Raw genomic sequence first — 21,349 nt, 5'->3', positions numbered from 1 at the left:
AGAAATATACTGTTCGTGGATTGGAAGAATCAATATGGTGAAAACGACTATACCACCCAAAGCAATGTACAGATTCAGTGCTATCCCTATCAAACTACCAATGGCATTCTTCCCAGAGTCAGAACAAAAAATTTTATAATTCGTATAGGAACACAAAGACCTGAATAACCAAAGCAATCTTGAGAAAGAAAAATGGAGCTGGAGGAATTCAGGCTCCCTGACTTCAAACTAAGCTACAGTAATCAAGACAGTATGGTACTGGCACAAAAACAGAAGTATAGATCAATGGAATAGGATAGAAAGCCCAGAGATAAACACATGCACATATAGTCACCTAATTTATGACAAAGGAGACAAGAACATACATACAATGGAGAAAAGAGAGCCTCTTCAATAAGTGGTGCTGGGAAAACTGGACAGCTACATGTAAAAGAATGAAATTAGAACACTACATAACACCATACACAAAAATAAACTCCATATGGATTAAAGACCTAAATGTAAGACCAGACACTATCAAACTCTTAGAGAAAAATACAGGAAAAACACTCTGACATAAACCACAGCAAGATCTTTTTTGACTCACCTCCCAGAGTAATGAAGATAAAAACAAAAATAAACAAATGGGACCTAATTAAACTTAAAGGCTTTTGCCCAGCAAAGGAAACTACAAACAGGACAAAAAGACAACCCTCAAAATGGGAGAAAATATTTGCAAATGAAACAACGGACAAAGGATTAATCTCCAAAATATACAAACAGCTCATGGAGCTCAACATTAAACAAACAAACAACCCCCCCCCCAAAAAAAAGTGGGCAGAAGATCTAAATAGACATTTCTCCAAAGAAGACATACAGGTGGCCAAGAGGCACATGAAAAGATGTTCAACATCACTAATTATTAGAGCAATGCAAATCAAAACTACAATGAGGTATCACCTTACATGGTCAGAATGGCCATTATTAAAAAATGTAGAAACAATAAATGTTGGAAAGTGTTGGTGAGAAGGGAGCCCTCCTGCATGTTGGTGGGAATGTAAATTGATACAATCATTATGGAGGACAGTATGGAGGTTCCTTAAAAAACTAAAACTACCATATGACCCAGCAATCCCACTATTGGGCATATACCCTGAGAAAATCATAATTCAAAAAGAGTCAGGTACCACAATGTTCATTGCAGCACTATTTCCAATAGCCAGGACATGGAACCAACCTAAATGTCCATTGACAGATGAATGGATAAATAAGATGTGGCACATATATACAATGGAATATTACTCAGCCATAAAAGGAAACACAATTGAGTTTTTTGTAGTTAGGTGGATGGACCTAGAAACTGTTATACAGAGTGAAGTAAGTCAGAAATAGGAAAACAAATACCATATGCTAACGCATATATACGGAATCTAAAAAAAAAAAAAAATTGTTTCTGATGAACCTAGGGGCAGGACAGGAATAAAGACGCAGATATAGAGAATGGACTGGAGGACACGGGGAGGGGGAAGTGTAAGCTGGGACGAAGTGAGAGAGTGGCATGAACATATATACACTACCAAATATAGAATAGATAGCTAGTGGGAAGCAGCAGCATAGCACAGGGAGATCAGTTCGGTGCTTTGCAACAAACTAGAGGGGTGGTATAGGGAGCATGGGAGGGAGGCTCAAGAGGGAGGGGATATGGGGATATATGTGTGCATATGGCTGATTCACTTTGTTGTACAACAGAAACTAACACAGTATTGTGAAGTAATTTTACTCCAATAAAGATGTATTAAAAAAACCCACAACCACATCGACCTCATCCTTTTGAGAGAAACCTCTTTATGTTCTAAACTGATGATAAGCCACAGTTAAAAAAAAAAAAAAGTACATGAGTCCCCCTAATTGTCTTCACTAAGTCTAAAGAACAAAATAGCCTATGCTACATACCTACTGTCACTGCTGCCCCCCAACACTATTCAGAGTTTTATCTACCATTTCTTTCCTCCCCGTATTACATGCTGGGAGAGAGAATTTTAAAAGTAGTGGTTGAATCATCTGATGTTCTTTAATTGCAACAGTTATACTCCCTAGTCACACATTACAGTAACCTGGAAAGCTTTGAAAATTTACTTATTCCAGGTGCCATTAAATCATATTTTCCGGTGTTGGGAAGACAAGACGCCCTAAACAAAGTAAAATAGTTTATATATAATATGAGGTGATTAATATGTTAAAATGCAAAGCAAAAGTGAGTTCATAGAAGGTAGTGATTATTGTTAGCTGAAGTTTTAAAAGAACATAGATGGAGTTGGGGCTTGAGTTAGAACATTCAAATAATATCCTAGGTGGAGGCCTAAGGAGAGAGCTTGATGGAAGGAAAAATTATGAACTATGCCTGAGTCTCCAAATGAACTCAAATTGGTTGGGGAAGAGGATTGAGACAAGCCTGGATAGTTTTAATATTCATTTGGGAAGCAATGGAAATTGATATTATATAACCGGCTAAAACCAGATGATGGAGATGATTGAATAGAAGGCTGAGGGTTCATCCTGTAGTTAAAATGGTTTTCATCAGAGAGGAAGGGAAAGGGACTAGAGAGAGAGAACAGCATCCAAAGCTCTTGGGGGTCTTGAGGGTGCCCAGTTATAGTCCTGCTGTTTTCTGCAGCAGGTTTGACGATTTGGAGCTATCACTCTTCTCTCGATACATATCTTTCTCATTGCTCATTACCTAATGCTCATATCCCTGATACCCAGATTGTATGTGCAACTATTGGAATGTATTTGCATTTATGGAATATGTCTCTGGTATTATTCATTGTACATCTCCTAACAGCAACTCACAAAATTTAAGTAGTTTCACAATGGTAATGAGCTCTACTCTAGTTACATAGTCTTGTATAAATCACCTAATCCCTTCAGTCTTGATTTTTTTCATTTATGCAACAAAGAGACAAGTCTAGGTATTTTCTAATCTTATGTATAGAACTAACATCACATACATTTCTTATGGTTATTCTCAGCCATACAAATGATAAGGCTTGTAACTGGGACTGTTTCTTAACCATTTGCCCCCACTAGGTTTGGGCACACTATTATTTAAATAAAGAAGTGTACATCTTTCATTTTCTCTGATCAATTCAAATAAAAATAACATGTTTGACAAAAAGGAAATAATATTGATCTTATTTATTTTCGTTCTTTAGAACTTATGAATGAAGGCAAATAATACAATTGTAGGCTAATAAACTATACTGACATAAATATTTGAGACCAGTAAAGGAAATCATCAGATTCCATGTCATTTATACATAAAGTTTACAGAGCAAATAGTTAATCTTTAAAAGATTTTAATGTATACTCCAAAATGGACAATTTAGGAGTACATAATTATATAACATCGATTCTGTTAGATATGTGAATGTATATATTTTTGTTTTCCGTAAAATAGTTTCATGCTTATAAAAGTCACCCTTAGTCAACGTGGGACAAAGAGAACAACATACAGTAGAAATAAACCAGTAGTAAATAGGGTATAAGTAAGGAAAATATTATAAAGCAGTTACATTGTTGACACAAAAGAAAAAAAATAAATTCACTTTTCTATTACTTAAAGGTAATTCACAATCATTTCCAGGAATTCTGTGAGAATTTAAGGCCATTTGTTCTAAAGATATGTTTTAATTTAGACACAACTGTCATTCTTGTCACAAAACTGCAATTCTCATAAAAACTGTACATGCAAAAACTCTTTACAATTAATTGTGGATAGGCAGATCAGTCAGTGTATAGGAGTGGGTTATTTCACAAATGTGTTGTGCACTACGTCACATGGTTGTGTATATTTAACTGGGAATTTCGCAAAAAACTTCCAGCCTGTGCACCCTGCGTGGCAACTTGGAAAGGAATGCAAATCAAGAGAGCCAGTATCCCTTTGACTTAAAATATCTAGACAAGGTACAATGAAATAGAAAGTTTAAAACATCTGCTACATGGTTCACAGTCAAATATTCTGGATTTTAGTCTTTCTACATAGTATTGTAATATAAAGATGCTACTTTTTACACCAAGTATTTTCTGTGCATTTACAGTTCACGATGTTTGACTTTTTATTATTTCTACTTAGCATTACAAAACATAAACAAATTGCAGTCTAAATTTAGAACCCAAACTTCATGAAAAATGCATGTTCTTTCAGAATACACATCTGCTAAGTGTAAACTCCCATACTTGGCAAATGGCACAGAGGAACTGATTACTAAGCAGATACAGCTTCATAAGACAATTCACTTACTGAGAAATATAAAAGTATCTTTACCTTCCCTTGCTTGCAATTGCATTTCTCCAGACAGTCATTCAAAGAGATATTGCTCTTGTGATTATAGCTATTGCAATTTAGAAGACAAAGAATTCAATATTCAAAACTTGTATTCTTAAGAACAGTTATAAAAGTATTGGAATCTAAAAAGTAGTAACATGTAAACATTGATATAGAGAGACTGCTTTCCTATATACATAGCAGTCAAGGACAATATTTGAGTTAAAAACACAGGTTGTGCTTTTTCCCAACAGTACATTGGAAATTAGCTGTTTCTGTCTAGAAAACATTTAAAGATTCAGAGAATACATCCATATTTTGCTTCAAGCATTTAAACAATTTTTCTGTTGCTCATGCAACAACCGTATTTACAGTTTTGGTTTAGGAAGATAATAAATTTTGGATCCAAGAAAGCATACAAACCAATACTGCTGAAACCAAACTGAGAAATGTATCTCATTCCCTGGTTCCTTATAGAGCACCAGAAGAAAAGCATGGACTCAGCAGTTCTAACTGAAGTGTAGTTACATTAGCATTTTGGAGCACAGTCATATTTGAGTATGTAACACATGTGTAGGTGGGGTGTACGGGGGAGGTGCAGGTGATGGCTTGATTCCTCTGGTCCTCATGTAGGAGAGAAACTGCTCTGGGATCTCCGCTAGGACATCTTTAGCTAATCTAGCCATGCTGAGTATGTGGTTTCCGCTTCTGTCAATATAATCTCTGAATGGCACAAACTAAATCAGAGGTGAAAGAAAGTTATTTAACAGACCTTAGCATGCTATTTAAATAAATAAAAAAATAGACACAAAAACCAACATATGTAAACATTTGGTTGTAGGAGAATCAGAGAAGCCTGGAGTAATGGTGAGATGCATGATAATAACAATGCATTTTAAAGATATTTGATTTATTACAAATAGCTCTAACAGTGACCACAACTTTCTAATATATACTTTACCTAAAAAGGGATGTAATCTTTACCTATGTTTTTCCCCACAATAACTCTTGTCTCTGGGTCCTGTACACCCATCATGTTGCTACACGTATTCTGCAGTTTTGAGTTCTACACCTAATTGGATGGAGCATTATCTTCTTCAGGGCTCAGTTTCTTGTCAAATGGAATTAATGCATGCTTAATTCAGCTTTCAATGTAGAAGTATTACTCAAATCAGGGTTAAAAATAATGTATATTGTTAAAGAGTCCTAAACACATGTAAAGTATTTTTAATTATATTACTAGACCATCAAATCACATGGACAATGAATACAAAATTTACACAGTTCACATTAGTAGGTACCCAAAATATTCAGTACATTGAATCATGCCCCAAATGTTTGTTTTTTATATCTGTTATTTGGAAAGGCAAAAAATAAACAACCAAAAACCCTCAGTATAAGATTTTGGTATACTTCTCATTGAAATATTATCAAATATCAATATTCTTATTTTTACATTACATAAAAATGATTGTTCTATCTTTATATAAACAATCATGTGAGAATAATTATCACTGAATACTCTGGCAATAGATTGCCTGATTCCATTCTCATTTATAATGGTTACTTAATAAACACTGTGCTGTTTGTTGGCATTAGTTCAATTTCCCCTTACAGACATCATGATTCTTGAAAGCAACTGGGAATGATTGTAACTGTTAATGTTGTGATAGTTTGGGGACACAGTAATTTTAGGTCTTGGAGAAAAGGCACAGCGAAGACATTTCAGGAGGTTGAACAATTTTCAAATATAATATTTTAAAGTTTATATTAAATCAGTTTTTCCTCCAGAGAAACAGAGTGTTCACACTCTCATCTCATACTGTAATGTAACTGTTTTAAATTTATTTTGAAAAATTTACTTTTGATTTAAGCAGTTACTCAAGATGTGCCTTCAGAAAATTAACTTTTATTAGGAAACAGACTTTAAACCACTGAGGTTGCGACAGATAAAACAGGTTAAAATGTTAAGAAATCAAACAGCAAATGTAATACCATTTATGAAGTGAAAGCAGTCTCTTTTAAGGAAGAGCAGAAAAGTAGTCCTTTCTTTTTAAAATAAGGTACCTTATAGACAGAAGCATACACATATGACCATAATTTTACCCTGTCTTGATACCAGGTGGAAAACTCAGCACAACTTTTAGAAAAGTGTGATAGAAAGGTGACAAATCTTTCTCTTACCATAAAGGTAGCTAAGTAAGGGTAAGGAAAAACTAACAGAGTGAATATAATATTCAGCTGAGAAGAGAAATAGGAGGATATGAACATTTGTGAAGTCATATTATCTGACTTGGACAAGACCTGACAAAGAGGTGCAAACAAATTTAGGTTTATTTTTCTCTCTGAAACTATAATTAGAAAGGTAAGAAAATAAGAATCAACATAGTGAGGGATTAATAAGAAAAAGATCTCTAATTTCAGCTATAGCTTATTTCATTCTTATTTTAAAAGGCATAGTAGTTTTTTAAAATTTAGTAATGATATGGTTAGTATATACATAATTACCTTTTTAAAATTTTATTTATTTTTTAACATCTTTATTGGAGTATAATTGCTTTACAATGGTGTGTTAGTTTCTACTTTATAACAAAGTGAATCAGCTATACATATACATAATTATCTTTTAAACTATTTGTTAGGAGATCAGTTTTTGAAGAATCTATAGCTAATACCTACATTTCAGGGAAATGGCAACACTCTAGCAGATAGTTGATACTTCTCTAGGGAAGGGGGATATTATACCTGCTGTGTTTTTCCTTTACCTCAACTTTGCTCTTATATTTACTTTTACTTTGGTCTTTACTCTTCTCTTAGACCATGGTAATTAAATTCAATTATCTTTTTACTCCCTATTCTCAGAAACTCTGGAATTAGACTTCCCAGGTTCAGATGCTGGTTCTGCTGCTTATTAGCTGTGTGGTGTTGGTATTCTCTCTGACTCAGTTTCCTCTTCTATAAAATGAGGATCATAATAATAATGCCTACTTCATTAGGTTGCTGTATTAAATAAGTCAACACATAAGTGCATAAAATAGTGTTCAACTCATAATATGTACAGTATGATAGTCATTATTATTACTATTCATTAATTTATAAATTATGTGCAATATAAATATGAGACTTTTCTTTCTAGTCTTTTCTTTACATTCATATCAAACTTTAACTATTTTTACCAATTTTTTATCTCTTTCAAACTCAGGTACCAGTATTATAATCTAAAACTGTAATTCCTGACCTTTTTGTTATTTTAAAACACCTGCTGTTTCACCTTTCCAGCAAATGCTATAGGATGTGCTAAATTTTTTATTGAAGTAAATATAAATTCATTTTTAAGAATGTTATGATACTCTGGAATGTCAAAACTAAGATTCATAATCACTGTTCTCATAATACATACACTTCTACTCATCTTTAAAACATGTTCATAAACAATGGGTAAGAAAGAAATCTTAATTTTCAGCCAAGGAGGGAAGTATATATCTCATTTAACTTACATTTGCTAAATGCGGGCACAGATTCTGATATGTCCCTTGAGTATTAAGGGACCTTGCCCCTGGGTTAAGCGTTAACTGTTATAGCAAGTGATATTATCAACAGGAGCAACTCTTATCCCACATGTGTGTTGGGAGCAGAGAAAAAGATGTTGAGAATCTTCTACTCACTAACCTAAATTATCTAATCCTTTTCCAAAGGAATATTCATCTCTTCAGTCAAGTCATGAGGCACTTCCCTAAGTGAGAGATGAAAATGACAAGTGTCTCTGTTTCCTTTACCTCTTATTAATGTTAAACCTTACATTTTTTTTTTAACATCTTTATTGGAGTATAATTGCTTTACAATGGTATGTTAGTTTCAGCTTCACAACAAAATGAATCAGTTATATATATACATATATTCCTATATCTCTTCCCGCTTGCGTCTCCCTCCCTCCCACCCTTCCTATCCCACCCCTCCAGGCGGTCACAAAGCACCGAGCTGATCTCCCTGTGCTATGCGGCTGCTTCCCACTAGCTATCTACCTTACGTTTGGTAGTGTATATATGTCCATGCCTCTTTATCGCTTTGTCACCGTTTACACTTCCCCCTCCCCATAGCCTCAAGTCCATTCTCTAGCAAGTCTTTGTCTTTATTCCTGTTTCACCCCTAGGTTTTTCATGACATTTTTTTTTAAAATTCCATATATATGTGTTAGCATACGGTATTTGTCTCTCTCTTTCTGACTTACTTCACTCTGTATGACAGACTCTAGGTCTATCCACCTCATTACAAATAGCTCAATTTCATCTCTTTTTATGGCTGAGTAATATTCCATTGTATATATGTGCCACATCTTCTTTATCCATTCATCCGATGATGGACACTTAGGTTGTTTCCATCTCTGGGCTATTGTAAATAGAGCTGCAATGAACATTTTGGTACATGACTCTTTTTGAATTATGGTTTTCTCAGGGTATATGCCCAGTAGTGGGCTTGCTGGGTCATATGGTAGTTCTATTTGTAGCTTTTTAAGGAACCTCCATACTGTTCTCCACAGTGGCTGTATCAATTTACATTCCCACCAACAGTGTAAGAGGGTTCCCTTTTCTCCACACCCTCTCCAGCATTTATTGTTTCTAGATTTTTTGATGATAGCCATTCTGACTGGTGTGAGATGATATCTCATTGTAGTTTTGATTTGCATTTCTCTCATGATTAGTGATGTTGAGCATTCTTTCATGTGTTTGTTGGCACTCTGTATATCTTCTTTGGAGAAATGTCTATTTAGGTCTTCTGCCCATTTTTGGATTGGGTTGTTTGTTTTTTTGTTATTAAGCTGCATGAGCTGCTTATAAATTTTGGAGATCAATCCTTTGTCAGTTGCTTCATTTGCAAATATTTTCTCCCATTCTGAGGGTTGTCTTTTGGTCTTCTTTATGGTTTCCTTTGCTGCGCAAAAGCTTTTAAGTTTCATTAGGTCCCATTTGTTTACTCTTGTTTTTATTTCCAATACTCTAGGAGGTGGGTCAGAAAAAATCTTGCTGTGATTTATGTCATAGAGTGTTCTGCCTATGTTTTCCTCTAAGAGTTTGATAGTTTCTGGCCTTACATTTAGGTCTTTAATCCATTTTGAGCTTATTTTTGTGTATGGTGTTAGGGAGTGATCTAACTTCATACTTTTACATGTAGCTGTGAGTTTTCCCAGCACCACTTATTGAATAGGCTGTCCTTTCTCCACGGTACATTTCTGCCTCCTTTGTCAAAGATAAGGTGACCATATGTGTGTGGGTTTATCTCTGGGCTTTCTATCCTGTTCCATTGATCTATCTTTCTATTTTTGTGCCAGTACCATACCGTTTTGATAACTGAAGCTTTGTAGTATAGTCTGAAGTCTGGGAGCCTGATTCCTCCAGTTCCTTCTTTCGTTCTCAAGATTGCTTTGGCTATTCGGGGTCTTTTGTGTTTCCATACAAATTGCAAAATTTTTTGTTCTAGTTCTGTGAAAAATGCCAGTGGTAGTTTGATAGGGATTGCATTGAATCTATAGATTGCTTTCGGTAGTAGAGTCATTTTCACAATGTTGATTCTTCCAATCCAAGAACATGGTATATCTCTCCATCTATTTGTATCATCTTTAATTTCTTTCATCAGTGTCTTATAATTTTCTGCATACAGATCTTTTGTCTCCTTAGGTAGGTTTATTCCTAGATATTTTATTCTTTTTGTTGCAATGGTAAATGGGAGTGTTTTCTTGATTTCACTTTCAGATTTTTCATCATTAGTATATAGGAATGCCAGAGATTTCTGTGCATTAATTTTGTATCCTGCCACTTTACCAAATTCATTGATTAGCTCTAGTAGTTTTCTGGTAGCATCTTTAGGGTTCTCTATGTATAGGATCATGTCATCTGCAAACAGTGACAGCTTTACTTCTTCTTTTCCAATTTGGATTCCTTTTATTTCCTTTTCTTCTCTGATTGCTGTGGCTAAAACTTCCAAAACTATGTTGAATAAGAGTGGTGAGAGTGGGCAACCTTGTCTTGTTCCTGATCTTAGTGGAAATGCTTTCAGTTTTTCACCATTGAGGATGATGTTTGCTGTGGGCTTGTCATATATGGCCTTTATTATGTTGAGGAAAGTTCCCTCTATGCCTACTTTCTGCAGGGTTTTTATCATAAATGGGTGTTGAATTTTGTCAAAAGCTTTCTCTGCATCTATTGAGATGATCATATGGTTTTTCTCCTTCAGTTTGTTAATATGGTTTATCACATTGATAGATTTGCGTATATTGAAGAATCCTTGCATTCCTGGAATAAACCCAACTTGACCATGGTGTATGATCCTTTTAATGTGCTGTTGGATTCTATTTGCTAGTATTTTGTTGAGGATTTTTGCATCTATGTTCATCAGTGATATTGGCCTGTAGTTTTCTTTCTTTGTGATCCTTGTCTGGTTTTGGTATCAAGGTGATGGTGGCCTCGTAGAAGGAGTTTGGGAGTGTTCCTCCCTCTGCTATATTTTGGAAGAGTTTGAGAAGGATAGGTGTTAGCTCTTCTCTAAATGTTTGATAGAACTCGCCTGTGAAGCCATCTGGTCCTGGGCTTTTGTTTGTTGGCAGATTTTTAATCACAGTTTCGATTTCAGTGCTTGTGATTGGTCTGTTCATATTTTCTATTTCTTCCTGATTCAGTCTTGGCAGGTTGTGCATTTCTAAGAATTTGTCCATTTCTTCCAGATTGTCCATTTTATTGGCATAGAGTTCCTTGTAGTAATCTCTCATGATCTCTTTTATTTCTGCAGTGTCAGTTGTTACCTCTCCTTTTTCATTTCTAATTCTATTGATTTGAGTCTTCTCCCTTTTTTTCTTAATGAGTCTGGCTAGTGGTTTATCTATTTTGTTTATCTTCTCAAAGAACCAGCTTTTAGTTTTATTGATCTTTGCTATTGTTTCCTTCATTTCTTTTTCATTTATTTCTGATCTGATTTTTATGATTTCTTTCCTTCTGCTAGCTTTGGGGTTTTTTTGTTCTTCTTTCTCTAATTGCTTGAGGTGCAAGGTTAGGTTGTTTATTCGAGATGTTTCCTGCTTCTTAAGGTGGGCGTGTATTGCTATAAACTTCCCCCTTAGAACTGCTTTTGCTGCATCCCACAGGTTTTGGGTCATTGTGTCTCCATTGTCATTTGTTTCTAGGTATTTTTTGATTTCCTCTTTGATTTCTTCAGTGATCACTTCATTATTAAGTAGTGTATTGTTTAGCCTCCATGTGTTTGTATTTTTTACAGATCTTTTCCTGTAATTGATATCTAGTCTCATGGCGTTGTGGTCAGAAAAGATACTTGATACAATTTCAATTTTCTTAAATTTACCAAGGCTTGATTTGTGACCCAAGATATGATCTATCCTGGAGAATGTTCCATGAGCACTTGAGAAAAATGTGTATTCTGTTGTTTTTGGATGGAATGTCCTATAAATATCAATTAACTCCATCTCGTTTAATGTATCATTTAAAGCTTGTGTTTCCTTATTTATTTTCATTTTGGATGATCTGTCCATTGGTGAAAGTGGGGTGTTAAAGTCCCCTACTATGAATGTGTTACTGTCGATTTCCCCTTTTATGGTTGTCAGTATTTGCCTTATGTATTGAGGTGCACCTATGTTGGGTGCATAAATATTTACAATTGTTATATCTTCCTCTTGGATCGATCCCTTGATCATTATGTAGTGTCCTTCTTTGTCTCTTCTAATAGTCTTTGTTTTAAAGTCTATTTTGTCTGATATGAGAATTGCTACTCCAGCTTTCTTTTGGTTTCCATTTGCATGAAATACCTTTTTCCATCCCCTTACTTTCAGTCTGTATGTGTCTCTAGGTCTGAAGTGGGTCTCTTGTAGACAGCAAATATATGGGTCTTGTTTTTGTATCCATTCAGCCAATCTGTGTCTTTTGGTGGGAGCATTTAGTCCATTTACATTTAAGGTAATTATCGATATGTGTGTTCCTATTCCCATTTTCTAAATTGTTTTGGGTGCCTTATTGTAGGTCCTTTCCTTCTTTTGTGTTTCTTGCCTAGAAAAGTTCCTTTAGCAGTTGTTGTAGAGCTGGTTTGGTGGTGCTGAACTCTCTCAGCTTTTGCTTGTCTGTAAAGGTTTTAATTTCTCCATCAAATCTGAATGAGATCCTTGCTGGGTAGAGTAATCTTGGTTGCAGGTTTTTCTCCTTCAACACTTTCAATATGTCCTGCCACTCCCTTCTGGCTTGCAGAGTTTCTGCTGAAAGATCAGCTGTTAACCTTATGGGGATTCCCTTGTGTGTTATTTGTTGTTTTTCCCTTGCTGCTTTTAATATGTTTTCTTTGTATTTAATTTTTGACAATTTGATTAATATGTGTCTTGGCGTATTTCTCCTTGGATTTATCCTGTATGGGACTCTCTGTGCTTCCTGGACTTGAATAACGATTTCTTTTCCCATATTAGGGAAGTTTTCAACTATAATCTCTTCAAATATTTTCTCAGTCCCTTTCTTTTTCTCTTCTTCTTCTGGAACCCCTATAATTCGAATGTTGGTGCGTTTAATGTTGTCCCAGAGGTCTCTGAGACTGTCCTCAGTTCTTTTCATTCTTTTTTCTTTATTCTGCTCTGCAGTAGTTATTTCCACTATTTTATCTTCCAGGTCACTTATCCGTTCTTCTGCCTCAGTTATTCTGCTATTGATACCATCTAGAGTACTTTTAATTTCATTTATTGTGTTGTTCATCGTTGCTTGCTTCATCTTTAGTTCTTCTAGGTCCTTGTTAACTGATTCTTGCAATTTGTCCATTCTATTGTCCATTCTATCTCCAAGATTTCGGATCAACCTTACTATCATTATTCTGAATTCTTTTTCAGGTAGACTGCCTATTTCCTCTTCATTTGTTAGGTCTGGTGGGTTTTTATCTTGCTCCTTCATCTGCTGTGTGTTTTTCTGTCTTTTCATTTCGCTTATCTTACTGTGTTTGGGGTCTCCTTTTTTGCAGGCTGAAGGTTCGTAGTTCCTGTTGTTTTTTGTGTCTGCCCCCAGTGGCTAAGGTTGGTTCAGTGGGTTGTGTAGGCTTCCTGGTGGAGGGTACTAGTGCCTGTGTTCTGGTGGATGAGGCTGGATCTTGTCTTTCTGGTGGGCAGGTCCACGTCTGGTGGTGTGTTTTGGGGTGTCTGTAGACTTACTATGACTTTGGGCAGCCTCTCTGCTAATGGGTGGGGTTGTGTTCCTGTCTTGCTAGTTGTTTGGCTAGGATGTCCAGCACTGTAGCTTGCTGGTCGTTGAGTGAAGCTGGGTGCTGGCGTTGAGATGGAGATCTCTCGGAGATTTTTGCTGTTTGATATTATGTGCAGCTGGGAGGCCTCTTGTGGACCAGTGTCCTGAAGTTGGCTCTCCCACCTCAGAGGCACAACACTGAGTCCTGGCTGCAGCACCAAGAGCCTTTCATCCACAGGGCTCCTTAATTTGGGATGATTCGTTGTCTATTCAGGTATTCCACAGATGCAGGGTATATCAAGTTGATTGTGGAGCTTTAATCCGCTGCTTCTGAAGCTGCTGGGAGAGATTTCCCTTTCTCTTCTTTGTTCTGACAGTTCCCAGGGGCTCAGCTTTGGATTTGGCCCCGCCTGTGTGTGTAGGTCGCCGGAGGGCGTCTGTTCTTTGCTCAGACAGGACGAGGTTAAAGGAGCCGCTGATTCGGAGGCTCTGGCTCACCCAGGCCGGGGGGGGGGGGGGGTAGGGAGGGTCACGGAGTGCGGGGCGGGCCTGCAGCGGCAGAGGCCGGCGTGACGCTGCAGCCTGAGGCACGCCGTGCGCTCTCCGGGGAAGCCGTCCCTGGATCCCGGGACCCTGGCAGTGGCGGGCTGCACAGGCTCCCCGGAAGGGCGTGTGGCTAGTGACCTGTGTTCGCACACAGGCCTCCTGGCGGCGGCAGCAGCGGCCTTAGCGTCCCATGTCCGTCTCTGGGCTCCGCACTCTTAGCCGCGGCTCGCGCCCGTCCCTGGAGCTCTCTCAAGCAGCGTTCTTAATCCCCTCTCCTCGTGCACCAGGAAACAAAGAGGGACGTAAAAGTCTCTTGCCTCTTCGGCAGGTCCAGACCCCTCCCCGGACTCTCTCCCGGCCAGCCGCGGCGCACCAACGCCCCGCAGGCTGTGTTCACGCTGCCAACCTCAGTCCTCTCCCGGCGCTCCGACAAAAGCCGGAGCCTCAGCTCCCAGTCCCGCCCGCCCCGGCGGGCGAGCAGACAAGCCTCTCGGCTGGTGAGTGCCGGTCGGCCCGATCCTCTGCGCTGGAATCTGTCCGCTTTGCCCTCCGCACCCCTGTTGCTGTGCTCTCCTCCGCGGCTCCCAAGCTCCCCCACTCCGCCTCCCGAAGTCTCCACCCGCGAAGCGGCTTCCTAGTGTGTGGACACTTTTCCTCCTTCACAGCTCTCTCCCGCTGGTGCAGGACCCGTCCCTATCCTTTTGTCTCTGTTTAGTTTTTTCTTTTGCCCTAACCAGGTACGTGGGGGGTTCCTTGCCTTTTGGGAGGTCTGAGGTCTTCTGCCAGCGTTCAGTAGGTGTTCTGTAGGAGTTGTTCCACGCGTAGATGTATTTCTGGTGTATCTGTGGAGAGGAAGGTGATCTCCGCGTCTTACTCTTCTGCCATCTTCCCGGAAGTCAAACCTTACACTTTTGATGACAAAAATATATTCTCTTTCTTTTTGGACTATTGCTGATATCCTTCTACAGTAACAATTTTCCACTCAACTTCTCAGACCCCTCTGTTTATTGTCTGATCACTGTACCTGGGGACCTCCTGTTCAAAATAACACTCACACATTTGTGAATGTATGTTGATCACTGACTATTACCACAAATTAACTTGGACCCTTAAACTGTTCAGGTTAGAGGAACAAATCAATTTTTACTTTGCACTCATTTATCCCATTCATATGAAGAATACAAATAAATGCATTCTGTTCAGTTGAAATATACCATTTCCTTGACACACTACATCTTTTTTTTAGCATCTATCCTGTACAAGGAAAATGTTCTATGTAGTTGCTCTAACAGCTAGCTCTGCCTATTTGTGAAAAAAGTTTGAATCAGTTTGGGCAAATGAGCTTTTAGTTGTGGTTCTGCTCAATTTTATTTGATTGTTCCTACTTTGCAGAGCTCCATTAGTGATTTTCAAGTCTAAGCCTTCAAGGTAATTATTCTCCTTCTAATGAAAGATATGATTTAAATATAATTTTTAAGGGAGTGATAGGCTGGACAGCAGCTGAATGCAGCCAGGAGAAATGATATTGCATTATATACAATGGCCAATCCACAGCACAAGCAAGCAAACAAACAAATGGAAAGCCTTTACATATATTGATTTAAGAAAATAATTCATTTAAGTTTTAGAATAACAACCATAGAATTTCTTCCTGCATACTGTTTATATTATAGTCATATGAGAGTGAATCTTGAGGCAATGAACATAATCACACATAAGACTGACTACAGTGTCATATGTCAAGGTACAGTTACTATGAAACAGTGACATAAAAATGCCTTCCCACTGGACTATGCCAAAATACTAACTAATAATAATAACTGAAACTGATATTAATGCATTTATTGAGCAACTGGTAGGTGAGAGGCCTTCTGCTAAGTGATTTAGTACAATATCTCATTCAGTTTCTTACAAAACAAAAAGGTAAGAGAGCCTAAATAGACCCTATTTTCTGATATTATTTTAGCCAGCAGTGTTTATAGCATTGATTATGATGGCTTAGATATTTCCTGGTGGTAGGAAGATTGACAATATTATTCTTGGTGTGCCCTTGCAACTCCAATATTATAAATATTCAAGAATATTTCTATTCTTAAAAATAACTCATTTAAAAAATGTTTTAGTGAATGGTAGGACCAGGAAACCTGTAATGGTGGAAGGTTTTAAAATTTTATTCAAGGTGAGAGAAAAAATGGTAATTCTTGAACACAATGTGATATATAAATGTTTACCCTGGGAACTTTTTTCTTTTTTTTTTTTTGCTGTATGTGGGCCTTTCACTGTTGTGGCCTCTCCCGTTGTGGAACACAGGCTCCGGATGCGCAGGCTCAGCGGCCATGGCTCACGGGCCTAGCCGCTCTGCGGCATGTGGGATCTTCCCAGACTGGGGCACGAACCCGTGTCCCCTGCATCGGCAGGCGGACTCTCAACCACTGCGCCACCAGAGAAGCCCAGTGGGAACTATTTTTATTAGACCAAATACCATTTAGCAACTTTTCCATGAAATTAGAAAAGGGTGCATCAGATATCCTTAACTAAATATAGACATGTAAGTCAAGGTGTCACTGTCATTCAGGAGGCTACTAATTCTCTGGGAAGATTTTAGTTTCCTGTTCAGTATCTGTGAGATCTCATGACTCTTTCAGTTCAACTTTACATGGTAGAATCCCTTGAGTGTTTAGCTATATCGTCAGGTGTCTTCAAAATCTTTGGTGATCTCAGTGTCACTTAATGGTGATAGATTAGTCTCAAGATTTTGACTTTCAATGAGAGGAAATATATAATTATATATATATATATATATGTGTGTGTGTGTGTGTGTTTATGTATCTTATACTGATAAGTAACAAAGTATTTTCATGTCTGTTACTTCCTCTGAGACTCACCACATCATGGAAAGAGCAAAGATAAAAGAATGGAGAGTCTGGAGGTAACAAATGAAAGGCTCAAAGGAGATTTACTGACTTGTTCAAGATCATAGATCTGAGTCCTATCTCACTGTTCTGTCCAATGTAGCATATCCAATTAGAGATGAAATACTTTCATGATCAAGGGAATTTTTGTTTTATAAATAAAATAACCAACAACTGTTGGTTGTCACTAACATAACATGTTAATCCTCTTAAAGTAAATCTTAATGATGTGAGCAACCTTAACTATCTTCTAAGGGAGAGAGTAATACCAGTTTCCCTTAAGCAGCATTTAAATGATACTATGAGATATAAAGCTGTCTCTTTTAACTTTGTAAACATGCATTACAACAGCAACATAATACATTTTAAAGGACTTCAAATTCATACTTCCATGCAGTAATTTGATTTTTTGGTTACTGTGAACTAGACATTATGGAGAGATTTTTAGGAAAAGTGTAATTACTTGGACTTATAATTATGCTAATCAGCATAAGGTGAATAATCGCGGGTCTACTTAAAAACAACAAAACATCGTGGGATTCTTAAATAGATGACCACATCAACATGTTCCCTTTCTCAGCTGCTTTTAACTGAATTATTCATGTGTGCGTGCTTTTTACACTACCAAGAACATTAGGTTAAAATGTTAACATTTTAATGTTAATATTTAAACATTAGGTTTAAATCATATTTAATTATCTTCTTAAAAAACTGTTATACAGATATTTCTATTTTAAAACTTAATTTTGCTGGCTGATGAAGAAGAATGCTTTTTTATCTTTGTCAAGATTAATCTTTATAATATATTTACAGATTATTTTACATTATTCTCCCTCTCTAATTTTTAAAATTATTTTTGTTGTATTTTACCGAGTTCTATTTCAGTAATGTAATGTATTTTATATATACTATCTGATAAGATCTTTAAACAATGCCAGAACACTGAAGTTTAGAAAGCTTATCCTTATCACAGTGGACAATCCAGGATTTGAACCAAATTCTCTTGGATTCCAAATTAGATTATCTTAATGACTGTATTATGGGTGAATATATAGGTTATTATTTAGGAGATAATATTCTTTGCTCCTTTAAGTGCTCAAATTGTACTGAGAACTTTCCTTTCCATTTAATCTTCCCTTCACAGTCTTTTTCTGCTCTGACTTCCTAAAAGATATGAAGACTCTAAAGTATGCAGAAATTTAGTTGATTTAATTCCTTTGTTTCAATTATAAATTTTAACTGCCTTTTTTCTTTCTATTCACTCCCAGAATAGTAGGCTTTAGTTAAGTATTTTTCTTGATTCTAATAGAATTATGAATCATATATATGTCTATATATCTATATATAGAGATATATAATCTATTATTATATTTTATTATAGTATTATACATATTATTATGTTACCATGTATTATATTAATATTATTATTTATATATTTTATATAATTTTTATATTTATATATAATTATAAGATCTATTTTTCCACTTTTCTAACCATAACCTATGGGAGAAATAGAACAAAATCTACATTTTTGGTTTGTTTCTACTAAGTTTACTTACACTGAATATGTATCAGCTGCCTTAAAATACATTTAATCTTTATTGAGGTCTAAGTAATAAATAATCATTAAAAGCCTGTTATATTTCTACCTTTAATTTTACTAAAGATCTCAATGATATTTTATGGTAATAATAAAGTAGGAAAAGACACTTATTAACAATTCTATTTTATATATGGTGAACATGAAGTATGGGTGAAAGTAATTTGGTGCTTATTCTAAGCCATTACTTAACATGCATTTTATAGAGAATCAACTGCCTAAATTAAACAGAACCTGAGACGCTTGATTTCAATTTAAACTCTTCATTTACAAATCAGAGCTGACACGGGCTCTTCACAATGAACAAAATAAATAATTTTCATTAAATTTCTTACCTGCACAATGTCCCTTTCAGCATATTTTCCTCTGGAGGAAACTCTTACATCATCTCCATCCAATTCAACCATTGCTTGAAAATAAAATAGGATCATTTATTCAGTGCATTTTAGCTAAATACTATAACAAATGTAGGCAATAATGAAATCAAGATGTATGAAGTAGCAATATGTCCTATGCCAAAGGCAGGAAGCTTGTTGATCCTTTCATCTCCTCGGTGATTTCTTCCACAAAACTTAACTGAGTGCAAATTTTACAAGCGGAGAAAGCAAGCTAAGACCTCATGTGACCCTTTGAAAGATGAGGAGAGCCTGTGCAGTGTAGAAGTCTTTACGTACATCTCCCCATTCTATAGATCCTTAACTCTGGATTACATGCTTACATGACTGATTCAGCAAGTGATGCTAATTCATTCAATTTTAATTTTTTCTTTCTAATTTAAGAAACTAGGCTCTAATCATTATAGAACTTCCAATAACAATTTGAACTTTATTCTCTTTGAAACTACACAAAGCTATATAATCATATTGTCTGTAATCTTTTTATGAATAGATTTAAAAACAAAAAGGCATTTTCTCTGCTCTTACAGTGATTGGATAAAGCATGAAATTTCTGAAGTATGATTTTTTTGTTGATTAAAAATAATTTCAACATTACATAGGTCAACTGGTATTTGGGAATGCTGTGATATAACGGGACAGCTGGTATACAATAATGTTACGCTGCAATTAAGAACATTTTCCAGAGTTTAATGTTTCAGTGAGAATTCTCTAAATAACTAATTACACGAGGAATGCTAATTTGTACTTAAAGTATATTCTCGTACTAATAATCCATTTTGTATGCACATGATATTTACCAGACTCCAGAGAGCCACTTGCAATTATGTTTGCTTTGTCGCCTTCTAAAATATATTAGAATACAATCCTAACCTTTTCACTATTTTCCTCAGTGCTTGGATAATGCATTTGGGTTAAAGACATTTTACTCTTTTTTCCTATTTTATATTTTTTTGATTGAGGTATAATTGACAAATAACATTATATTATTTTTAGCTATATAACATAATGATTCGCTACTTGTATATATTGTGAAATGATCACCACAATAAGTCTAGTTGACCATACATAATTAAAAATTTTTTTCTTCTCATGAGAACTTTTAATATCTATTCTCTTAGCAACCTTCATATATGCAATACAGTATTAACTATACTAACCACACTGTACATTACATTCGTGCGATATACTTATTTTAAAACTGGAAGTTTTTACCTTTTGACTTCCTTCACCCACTTCACCCACCTCCAATGCTGGCAAGCCTTTGGCAACCACCAATCTGTTTTCTATATCTATAAGCTTTTTTTTTAAAAAACAGGTTTTGAGTTTTACTTTTCTACACATGTTCAGGAATCAATGTCTGGGCTGAAACATTGCCAGTACACCTAACTGTTAGTGAGCCATCATCCAATAATCTCCTTAGATATATATGTCATAATTTAGTAATGTAAATTACCAATAATAAGGTAATTAACTTATTCAAAATATAAAAGAACTATTTTTTTCTCTCCTACTTATTAGGGATTTAAATAGGAAAATTCTTTATACTCAGATATTTTCAATAGTTAATTCCTTTTTTTGGTCTAAGTTTGTTTTCAAAATTTTCATATTACTTTGAGACATAAATGTACACTGATTGTGACATGCCAGCAATTGGAGAATCTTCTCCTTTATTATCTAGTTTGCTAATAACTCCTAACAATTACCCTATACTCACTCTAAAATGGGAAACAAAAATTAGATGATAATCTGAGCCTCACCTTCTGCAATCCTCTACAATCTCCATTGGCCTTTGTAAGTGTTCTACTTCAATTAAAGAAAGTGACAGTTATTCAGGCAATAGTGTAATAGAATGAGATGCTATAAAATATCTCCCACTTTTCAGTATGTCCTTTGAGTTAAAAGGCTATGGGTAGCAGAATTGGAGGCTACACTTTTGAGAACAAGGAGAAAAGAAATGGCATATAAGTGGTGGAAGGGAAATGTTCACCCTTCAGTTTTTCAGATCATCTAGTCCTCAAGGAGCCTGAAATTGTAAGCAGAGGTTCCGCATCAGTACCCGTCTCTGGAAAAAAGATGTATAAGATACAGACCTGTATTTCTTTCTAGCCTTGGGAGACAAAATCATGTTAGAATCCCTTATAGTTCTCTCCCTTTCCTAACTTGTATCAAAGCAGTTAACCAGATGCTACTTTAATTTGACTTTTTGCCTTTTAAGGATAAAGAAATCCTGCTTTGAGAAATTATACAGAAAGTTTTAAATTGTTCTCATTGAAATAAAGAAACAAGACATTTAAATACTCATGAATCTAGTAGTTTATTTATATTTCCTCTACCTTCAAATAATGAATGGCAAAATGCTGCATTTCTTGCCTGTGCAAACC

The 21,349-nt window shown here is 36.0% G+C and overlaps 1 protein-coding gene across 1 annotated transcript in view; it reads right to left on the bottom strand.

Moving 5' to 3' along the window:
* Window positions 1-3,207: 3,207 nt before the first annotated feature.
* LOC307193751 (copine-8) overlaps window positions 3,208-21,349 on the bottom strand; it is a 195,098-nt gene continuing 176,956 nt past the window's right edge. The window contains exons 14-15 of the mRNA XM_079936161.1: window positions 18,906-18,979; window positions 3,208-5,040 (exon numbers count right to left, since the gene is read on the bottom strand). Coding sequence (XP_079792287.1) covers window positions 4,852-5,040; window positions 18,906-18,979 — 263 coding nt within the window. The 3' untranslated portion in view covers window positions 3,208-4,851. The remainder of the gene's footprint in view (window positions 5,041-18,905; window positions 18,980-21,349) is intronic.

The sequence above is a fragment of the Stenella coeruleoalba genome (assembly GCF_951394435.1).
Source record: "Stenella coeruleoalba genome assembly, chromosome: 11".
Taxonomy (NCBI): domain Eukaryota; kingdom Metazoa; phylum Chordata; class Mammalia; order Artiodactyla; family Delphinidae; genus Stenella; species Stenella coeruleoalba.
Note: the sequence above shows the minus strand (reverse complement) of the source record. Positions and strands in the feature narration are given on the sequence as shown.